At 39.5% G+C, this 10,633-nt stretch overlaps 1 protein-coding gene across 1 annotated transcript; it reads left to right on the top strand.

Annotated features, from left to right (window-relative positions):
• The first annotated feature begins 2,062 nt into the window (after positions 1–2,062).
• Positions 2,063–7,000, top strand: rom1a (retinal outer segment membrane protein 1a). The gene is made up of 5 exons (XM_079508572.1): positions 2,063–2,184; positions 2,560–2,729; positions 4,612–5,042; positions 5,409–5,655; positions 6,779–7,000. The coding sequence occupies exons 2-5, from the start codon at positions 2,580–2,582 to the stop codon at positions 6,953–6,955; spliced, it is 1,005 nt and encodes a 334-aa protein (XP_079364698.1). The 5' UTR covers positions 2,063–2,184; positions 2,560–2,579; the 3' UTR covers positions 6,956–7,000.
• Positions 7,001–10,633: the final 3,633 nt, after the last annotated feature.

Here is a 10,633-nt window from a genome sequence, read left to right as displayed (position 1 = left end):
TGATTGTCGCAATCGCTTACATAGGCCCCTCCCACTAATTTTGCTAGCCAATTACAATGTCAACGAGGCAGATGCGTGCATGCTTCTCGCCCTCAGGCGTCTTACTGGTGTATAGTAGTAGTAATTGTGTAATTACAGTAGTGTAATAGTAGTTGTGAAATAATAGCAAACCCACAATGGCTTTGACCATTAATTAAAAGCCAAATATTATTACTTGAGTGTGCAATTGCAATCACTAACTAGGATGTTGTATGTAAACAGAGTCGTAGAATGAGCTACTGAGCCTCTTATAGAGTAGGTATTAGAAAGGATAATCAACACTTGCTCTCTTTACAAATCTACCTTCCCTTCTCCAAAGCCAATGAGGACTACTACTGTGGATGGACAATAATTTGTTAGATTGTTACAGGGATGACAGCTTCTTGTAGGCCTCCCTGAAAGCTGTGCTCACACACATAATATCAACAAATAAACACACTTCTCACAAGCACACATGTAGCCTATTTAAGTTATTGAAGTATTTTTGAAGTGGTGCAACCACTTCCTTAAGTGACTATGTGTGTGGCTGGGTGGGTGGGTGCGTCTGAGCACGAAAACAGCATGGTTGTTTTTCACCACCGCAACCTAACACACACACAAACACACACGCACATATTAACTGTATATATGGTGATTTTGGGTGTGCCAGTACAGTACAGTGACAGTACAGTACAGTACAGTACAGTAGAGGGACCCCCACACGGTAACTCTGTCATTTCTCAACCGTTTCGGACGCGGGGCGGCTCGCCGGAATCGGGCCGGCACCCTGGGTGCATTCCTGTTGGTCTGGAACCCCCCCCCCCCCCCGGGACCCCCACACGGAGTTGCACCACTTACTTCACACGGGTGTGATTTTTTACATAAGTTTCAAGTATGTAATCAACAAATTTATGTTAAATTGCTATTTTCTGACAGCTATCATTAGAGTGCTTGTTCAAATGGGTCTGGCAATCTCGGAACAGAACATAAATTACGGGGAACTCCCAACTGTATCCTGTATGAGAGAACTCATACAGGATACAATATAAACAAGTGAGATTTGAAGTGATTAAAACAAAACATGTTGACAAAATTGGAACTGGACCAGTGAACACTAATTACATCTGCAAACTCACTTCCGGATTGTGAGTACAGAAATGTTTTCTTACTTGCACTTGCATCACTTGCACAGATGGATGTCGGTGCAGATGGATGCATGTGCATTGTGCATGTCAGTGGAAGTTGTAATATCACAAAGTTAGGAGTGCCAAATAGGGATGAAAACTTAACCACTTTCAACCAATTTTGGGCACATCATACCTGCTGGTCCGTAAAGGGACCAGTACATTGAGAGTTGTAAGACAAATTAGACAATACAACATCATGTACTAATTTTCCTAATTTTCAGTAAGCCTAATAGCTATATATACACTTGGAATTTGAAAAGTGTTTTTGTTTAATTTAATTAATTGTGGTCAATCTGCCTACAGACATTTGTCTGAATTTGAGACACAAGGTCATGGAAAATCTAAAGTCATCACACCTATTCTCCACAACCATGGTCCCCATTATTTTTGGTCCCAAATCAAAATCATTACAAGTGTGACCTCAAAACCTCTGGGGAGAAAATAGCTGATCTACAAGCTCACAATGTGACGCATCATTCTCGACGTGTCATGAGATTGTATATCAGCTATTTTTGCCATGTGACACTGCCAAACGACTAAATATAAATTAGGCTTAAGTGAATATGGGCCCCAACAAATTCTGTGTTCTATAGATTGTATTGGTTAATGAATACATTGTGGATCTGGTGTGGATATGTTATTGGGGCACAAATCCAAGCAGCTCTCCACCAGTCACAAGCAGCTCCAGTATATAATGCTCCTCATATCAGACTTAATAATATCTCCCTATCATGTACCTGCCTGTCATGGAGAATTTGTTTTGTCACTCACACCCCCTCTGCAATCTGAAAGTGAATAGGTGTGCTGAGCAGACAATGGCCTGGATTCACAGACAAGTTTAATAGGATCATTATGGATTAGTGTTAAATCGTTCCAGCCATTCAGTTTTGCCAAATCCAGTGTGGCAACACCGGATAGTGAACAGTGGTCTAAGGCGACATCTGGACTTTTTTCAGCAATTTTTGGGGCCACCAAGCAGGTGAACTTCAACACTATCACCTAATGTATCCAAGATCCAAGATTTTCTGGTTCACAGACTTCTCTGAGGATTAACATCGATTACATTTGGGATTATGGCTACTTGTTTCTTGTGTGGATATTCTCAATTCCTTCTTGATTTTATTTTTAATTTCTTTTTAAAGCACTCCCAAGACTAGCAGTTAATTCTTCCCCCAACACATTCTGCTTGTGGATCTTAATTTGAATGAATTCTCCTGTAGCATTTTGTATTAGTGCATTAGTCTCTGCAGTCACGTCCATTTCCCCACAGATAGGACGAAGTGTCACATAGGCAGCGCCTTCATCCTTTATTGTTTGTCACATTCACCCCTTTTCCTTCTGTTGAAACCCATAGGGAAACCCCTTGCTGCAACCATGGTGTACAAGCCGATGAAGTTCCCCTTTGAGAAGAGGGTGAAGCTGGCCCAGGGCCTGTGGATGCTGTCGTGGGTGGCCACATTGGCTGCGGTTTTCACATTTACCCTGGGCTGCATCCTCAAGACGGAGATCCGCAAAAGAGAACAGGTACAGTACCTGTAGTGTTACGTTTTTGTATCTTAATGTTGCTGTTAAAAACAAAACAAAAACAAAATATAATATACCATATATTATATTTTGTTTTTATGTTTTTTATTTCTTATTGAATTTTAGATTTAACTAAAGATTATATAGGCTACTTTGTAACAAATATTGTGTGTTTCTTTTACATAATTACATAATACATAATAAATGGTAAATGGTGCATTTATATATATATTTATATATATTTTCATCCAAGGAGCTTAGATGTGCATTACAGCCACCTATTCACACACACATTCATACACCAATGGTGGAGGAAACCATGCAAGGCACCAACGTGCAATTAGGGGTTCAGAGTCTTTCTCAAGGACACTTCGACCCTATAACTCTGGGGGAGTAACTCTGGGGGAGTTAGGGTCGCCAGTCATAAATATAATAAAAATAGGCCTAGCCCTATCCCTTGATGCAATAGTGAATGTAGGTTATAATGACGTTATAAACTATATTCAATGTCCTAAAACTATATGTGTTATATTCAACTTTATTTGTAACACCTTTTTTAAACAGTTTACAGGCAAATAAGGGCAGCAGTGGCAGGGGGGGTAGAGTGACTGGATGGAAACCGCAAGTTTGCTAGTTCGAACCAGGGCTCCCCCATTAAATGTCTTTAGACTATGTAGATATAGTTATAGTTGAACTTAAACTAAATGTTAAATGCATCAATTGATCCACAAATAAAACAGGCATGTGGACAATACATTTAAACTAACTATTGAAGAGAATATGATACTGATCATACTGATTTACAAGCTGGAAATCAGTTCTGGTCTGCTTGCTAGCGACATTGTTGTGCGATGGAGTATAAATTAGACTTAAGCTTCTCAGGCAGATTGTTCCAAATCCTTGGAGTCCAGATATCAATACCCTGGTGGCCCTCACTCGTAAGACTTTGAACTGGCCAGCAAGGCCCTTTCCAAGCAGGTGATATGCAAAATAAACTAGAATAGGTTAATAAAGATTGAAGATGATAATAAAGATTTTGCGTTACAAACACCACTAAATGGTATAATAAAATACCTATGGTATAATAAAATACCTGCTGGTCCGTAAAGGGACCAGTACATTGAGAGTTGTAAGACAAATTAGACAATACAACATCATGTACTAATTCTCCTAATTGTCAGTAAGCCTAATAGCTATATATACACAATTTAATTAATTGTGGTCAATCTGCCTACAGACATTTGTCTGAATTTGAGACACAAGGTCATGGAAAATCTAAAGTCATCACACCTATTCTCCACAACCATGGTCCCCATTATTTTTGGTCCCAAATCAAAATCAAAATTGCCCTGGAAACCAGGCTCCAGGCCCTGTTTCTGTTTCATCGTAGAGCCAAGCTATTATTATGTTCTCTTCAGGTATACACTTCTGCTCTTAAATGTGTCAATCTTCCCTAGTGCTGCAACTATTCATTATTTTCACAGTGATTATTCCACAGATTACTTTGTGATTCATCAAATCGAGATGTACATTTTGTTTATACTATTTAAGCCCTATATTTTTTGAGTGTCTGAGATTACCCACGACATTGTGGTTAGGTTTTAGGTTGAAAATGGGTGAAGTAGTCCTTTAATGCTAACTTGTATGACTCAACTCAGTGAGTGAGCTTTAGTCATATCCACTACTTTGGGTTAAATAAATTGGCCATAAGACATCAGATGACCAATGCATCACCCATGCACCTTTTTCATTGTGTTCCGTCTTCACTGACATGCATGGCCTTACATTTCAAGAAAAATAAACAGTTTAAAGGCGCCTCAAGAAACATTGAAGATGAAAAGATAAATTAACAAGTTGCCTTTGCCTTCTGTCTGACTTACAGGTGATGGCCAACTCTGATATTAATATTGTTCCCAACACCCTCATCGTTGTCGGTTTGGTATCAATGGGCATCAACTACTTTGCCGGCCGTATCAGTCAGGATGCCCTAGATGTTGGCAGATTCCCTAGTTGGAAAAAGTTCCTGAAGCCCTACTTTGGCATCTCTTGCTTCTTCACCGTCCTCATGTTGCTGTCTGTGGTCCTGAGCTTTGTCATGAGGTTCAGCCTGTCAAGTTCCCTGAGGATTGGTCTGAAGAACGGCATCCGCTTCTACAAGGATACGGACACCCCTGGCCGCTGCTTCCTGAAACAGAGCGTAGATCGAGTGCAGATGGATTTCCGTTGCTGCGGAAACAATGACCACAAGGACTGGTTCGAAGTCCAGTGGATCAGTAACCGTTTTCTTGACTTCAACTCTGAGGAAGTGAAAAGGTGAGTAACTAAGTCCATCAAGTTGTCCCTAAGTATCTTGGTTCGCCAGGTTCAAAGTCTATATGTGGCAAGTTCTGAAAGCTATGTATACAGAAAATAATTTGAAGTTGCATCAGAGTTGTTATCTGGTCTCAAGGTAATAGGCCTAGTAGTTTGGTCAGCAAATAGTACACAGTAGTCAGTAGTGCATTAGAACCACATGACTATCTATGTATGACATTTCATGTACATGAAATGAAAATAACAAATAATTGTGCAGATGACAAAGTCATGGACAAAGACATGGGTAAACAGCATTGAGATGTATGGCTCTCATCTCAAAATGAACAAAACATACGAAATCCACTTTTGTCTTGTCCCTTCCAGACGCGTTAAGAACAACATCGAAGGCCGTTACTTGATGGACGCAGTCCCCTTCAGCTGCTGTAACCCAGCCTCCCCACGGCCGTGCATCCAGAACCAACTCACCAACAACTCTGCTCACTACAACTACGAGTACAAGACTGAGGAGCTCAACATCTATTCGCGAGGCTGCAGAGAAGCACTACTCAGCTACTACGGGAACCTGATGACCACCATCTCTGCTGGAGTACTTTCTGTCTTCCTGATACAGGTACTGTACTTGCACTACATCAGTGGTTCTCAACCTATTTATCTGTGGAACCTTATAGTCAAACTAAATTGAATGCCTCAACTCCTACATTCCAAGTGCTTATCAGGGTGGGAGGGGTCCCCATTTCAAATATGATTATTGTGTGGGGTTACGGCCAGAATAGGTTGAGAACCACTCCACTATACATGAGTGATTTATGTCAATCCGCATAATTGTGTGTCTCTGAGCTCATTGTGCATGGGAAAAAGCTTCAACACTACAGTAGATATTCGATTATATTTTTTTAATCAAAACATTCTTTCACCCTGGGTTTGGTAGGAAAATGTGTCTAATAAAATAAAACGTTTTGACAATGCCTTCCTTTCGTTGCCTCTCTAATCTGGACTCCTGAGTTTTCCCTCCAGTACCTTTCTTACTGGAGGGGAGCAGGGGTCATCAATATATCCGTACACGGACATAATGTGTGTCCGTGGCAAGACTTGGCCTTCTCTGATTAGATTTAATTTTTACATAACATCATAATGTTTGATCATAAGACCCAATTACTGACCTGTCTCCAGGTTTTCTTCAGAATATGTATGTGACACTATGACACATTAGCAGTCCAGTACTGTAGAGTGGTTCATAAACTTTTTTATTTTCAAGGTATCCCATAATAACTCTGTACACATGGTCCTGTACAGTCCATGTGGTTCAGACATGCACTGATCATTTAGGGCTAGCTCTTTATGTGTTTCTGGTAATATTATTGTCCGCTCATTAGCAAGCCAGCATGGCAATGACTCCTAGAGGGAGATAATGGACACCCCACTGTCCTTTAAAACGTTCCCAGATGATTCTAAAGTAGCTCTAAAGGCTGGACATAATTTAGAGGGAAATTAGAATGTTGGTCAGTGTCAACATATTAAACTGCCATGATCCTGGAACCTTCAAATGAAAATTTGAAGTTTTTATTCATTTTTACTGTAATATACAGTGGATGTATTATTATACTTTTAAGACATTACAGAAGGCTATGATTTACCAATCAGAGACACAATTGTCCTATTGGGTGTGCTGCACCCAGTTTATAAAAAAGCTATGTTTAACTGGATCCCACTTTTCTCCACCTTGCCATTCCCAGGGATCTGTGCTGGTGAGTGTACGGTACCTGCAGACTTCCATGGAGTCAGTAACAGCGAGTAACGCAGAGTCTACGACAGAGGGCTACTTGCTGGAGAAAGACTTAAAGGAGACTGTCAAGGAATATCTCAAGCCTGTCCTGACACTCTTCATGTTGAACGAGGTGGATGAAGGCTGAATGTTTTTTCCTTTTTTCCACCATGGACAATAAAATCCAATGGTGAGAAATGTGTAGCCTACCCTATGATGACCAGACGCAAGATCACATTATTGTATCTGTAAAAATAAAAAAAGAATCATCATCTTCATAATAATAATAATAATAGTATTAATATTATTATTATGATGATGCACATTAATTTGTTTAATGACTTGAGAAACACACAGAGTTAGTGTTACGGGGTGTCTGGGTGGAGCAGGGGTAAAGTTCCTGTCCACCACCGTGGAGACTGGGGTTTGAATCCTCCGCGATGCCTCTGGCTTGGCCAGGTGCTCCAACGAACACAATTGGCCATGTTCGTTCGTGGGTGGAAAGCCAGGTGGGGATGGCATTCTCTGTAGCTGCAGAACCGCCGCCTACAAATTGGTTAGGGTGCATGCTTGGCAGGGAGCAGAAATGGGAGGGATAGTGTGTTGTGTTTGGGTATATCGGCATAAAGACTAAATTGGGAGAAATATGAAAAATGGGGGTAAATGGTAGCCTGGTTCCAGCCCTGAATCGATTCCATTAAAAAAATATGTCCTGGCGAACAAAATGAAAATTCAGACTAGTCAGGCTAGGGAAATGGGGGAGAAAAATAAAATAATTAGTGTTGGGGTATATTCAGATTCAGGATTCACATTGAGTATATTAATTGTCAATATACTATATTGTATTGTATTGTAGAGTATATATATCAAACTGCAGTACCGTCTTTATCACAATTTCTAATAAAGCCTCTTTAAAATCAATCACAAATCTCTTGGCAAATTACACAATAATTGTTTCAGATAAATTATATTGATGTATATATCTTTAATTCTTGAGACATGAGGCACACCGCTCTACTGCAAAGCAGGAGTACTGTATGACATTGTAATAAAGAAACATTGTATATGTATTAAAATATTAACTTTCTAATTGCCTTGTGGGGTGGTGTCACTTTTCTTCTTTTGGTTGATCCAAAACACACATTTTGCGTGAGAACACATTCAAGGAGTGAAACCGTAGGAACATTCCAGGAGTGCAAGGTTGACAGGTATATATAGGTAGATATAAGATGTTTTATTGTTTGATACATTCTGGGGGTCCTGTGTGGAATTCGGCCAGTGGGCCCAGAGTTCCATAGCTCCCATGACACCCTACATTCTGTCTGCTACTTCACCCTAATTCACCTGGACAAGGATTAAAAGGATTGATGACATGTGTCAGTAATGCAGTGAAAGCTGTGAGTGTCCTCTATCCCTGACACCTTTCAAAACGATGCTAATCCCATAGGTTAATACTCAACCTGCTGGCCTAGCAATCCTATACACTGCTACACTACAGTACATGTCAAGTGTGATGTACTATCGATATTGTACAATTTAAAGGAGCATAGGCCATTGACTATGACTCTCTGTTCTTGACATCGCTACTGACCATTTTCCAAAGCATTACTGTTTTTGAATGTGTTTCACGGAATGTGTTTGAGCACGGAATGTGTTTGTGGCACGGAATGTCATGATTTGATTGGCTTATGTATGATGATAAGAGCACCCTCGGCCCTCACTTCACACAAGTTATTTTATTTTTTTAAGAAGCCACCATTCATTTTAGTAGGCTACAGGGACTTCCAATCCAACACAATTCATTTAATTGTGTGGCTATTCTTTGTGTAATTAACAATATCTTTGTGTTTTAAATCCATAAAAAAAAGATAATAAGCCAGGACTGATTTCAAACGTCTAGCTGAAAATAGTCCCTGGAGAAGTTCAGACAAGTTCAGTGATGTTTTAACTTGTAGAGATAAAACATAAAATACATGCCAAATATGTGGTAGCCAACTATGCAATTTCTGATTCTATACTGTATCTATATTGATTGAATACTTTATTAGTCAGAATTGTAAACTAAGTAAGACTAAAAGGATAACACACTAAACACAATTTAAATACAAACACTATGGGTCCTATTGTCATCAGTCCCTTACCACTTATCCATAAACTTCTTTGCCTTTTTTCCCCCAATTTTTTTTACTATTTTGAAAAACATTTTTGAGTAGTTAAAATAGCCGAACACAAGCACAAGAACAAGCACAAGAACAATAAAACTATAGCGCCCCTAAAAAAAAAAAAAAAAGCTAAGAAGTTTAGGGATAAGGGTTAAGTTAGGCATTGAAGAAATTAGGGCTATATGTACAAAACAGATGGAAAATTACATTTACCTCCCCTTGTGGTCAGATGTTTTTCAGGCCAATTTTGAAAGAAACCAGTGTTACACATTCTTAATGCATGATGTCAGAGCATTCCACATTTTGGTGGCAGAGTTCAGTATAGAATGAGGATTTGTTCAGAAATTTGGTTGGTACCTAACCTTACCAGACCATGACCGCTCCCTCTAGTGTTGTGGCTGTGGGTGTCACTCACTTTGGAGAAGTAGTTTGACAGGTAGGCCTACTGTATGAGGGTATTGAGGGCATTGTCCCTCTTAAATACCAATCCCATTGATATTTGCTCAACCTTGTCTTCTACCCTGGCCTGAGCCATCCCAAACTAACAAAGTGTGTTGGAATTAGGTGGGTCATGAGACCGAGACGTAGTCATATCAGTTTGTTTTAGGAGGTCTGAAGCTTATAGTTTTTAGTGACATTGAGATGTCACTAAAGAATACAGCCCAAATAGCAGGTAAGCTCTTATATGGATGGATGGATGCACTTTGATATGTATAAATAATCATTGAATACTGTCTCATATCCAATAAGAAGAAATAGAACATAGATTTTTTAAGTTTGTTAAATCCTTAAATCCATCAAGAGATGCGTCAAATGCGGAGAACAAATTTCACTGTGGTAACGTGTGTGACAAATCTTACGACTTTGAACTAACACTAACATAAGTGTGTTGTCAAACCTAAAATTATATTTTCCTCAAGTCTATTCATCTGTCACCATGAGCCAGCACAATTTTGTATCTCAGTAAGAGTTTTGTTGTCCCAATGTCCGCTCTAGTATGATACAGTTGTAGGCTACATAACACATATTGTACTGGCTGCCGAGGTGTGTGATCAAAATAACTGCAATCCAAACGTTCGCTGAGTTCAAGTCCTATACTTTTGTTCGAGATACAAAATAAATAAACATAAACCATCAAACGCACAGGATACAGAACAAGTTCACAGTCAAAACTAGTTTACCTCTGCCACTTTCAACGATCAACACCTGAGCCTGATTAGGGGCAGGCTTAGCCTCTCTCCCTGTAACCATGGCAACCTTGATTGGTAAATTGACAATGAAACCTAGAAACAATATGGTGGCTCAAGTCAAATGGCTCTTTCTTTCCCTAGCTCTGGCCCATAGCCCTAATGCCCTAATTGCTGCAATGGCAGCAAAGGGCTGCCAACTTCCTTGTAAAATATTCAGCTTCTAATGCAAATATAAATTCCTAATTTAATTTGTACAAATATGAAAGTAAATATAGTGTAGTGCATGGTTCGAGGAACACAATGGGTCCTTGACCTTGATGGGGTTCCCACCTGGGCCCACTGCAATTATATAAAAATACATGTAGTAGGCTAGATATGTAGTTTATGTGATCAAGGAAATTGAAAATGAATGATGACTATATACTTTTTAATATGGTAGATCCAAATTATGAATTTGTGTGGTTAGATTAGATG

Source organism: Electrona antarctica (genome assembly GCF_951216825.1).
Source record: "Electrona antarctica genome assembly, chromosome: 8".
NCBI lineage: Eukaryota > Metazoa > Chordata > Actinopteri > Myctophiformes > Myctophidae > Electrona > Electrona antarctica.
Note: the sequence above shows the minus strand (reverse complement) of the source record. Positions and strands in the feature narration are given on the sequence as shown.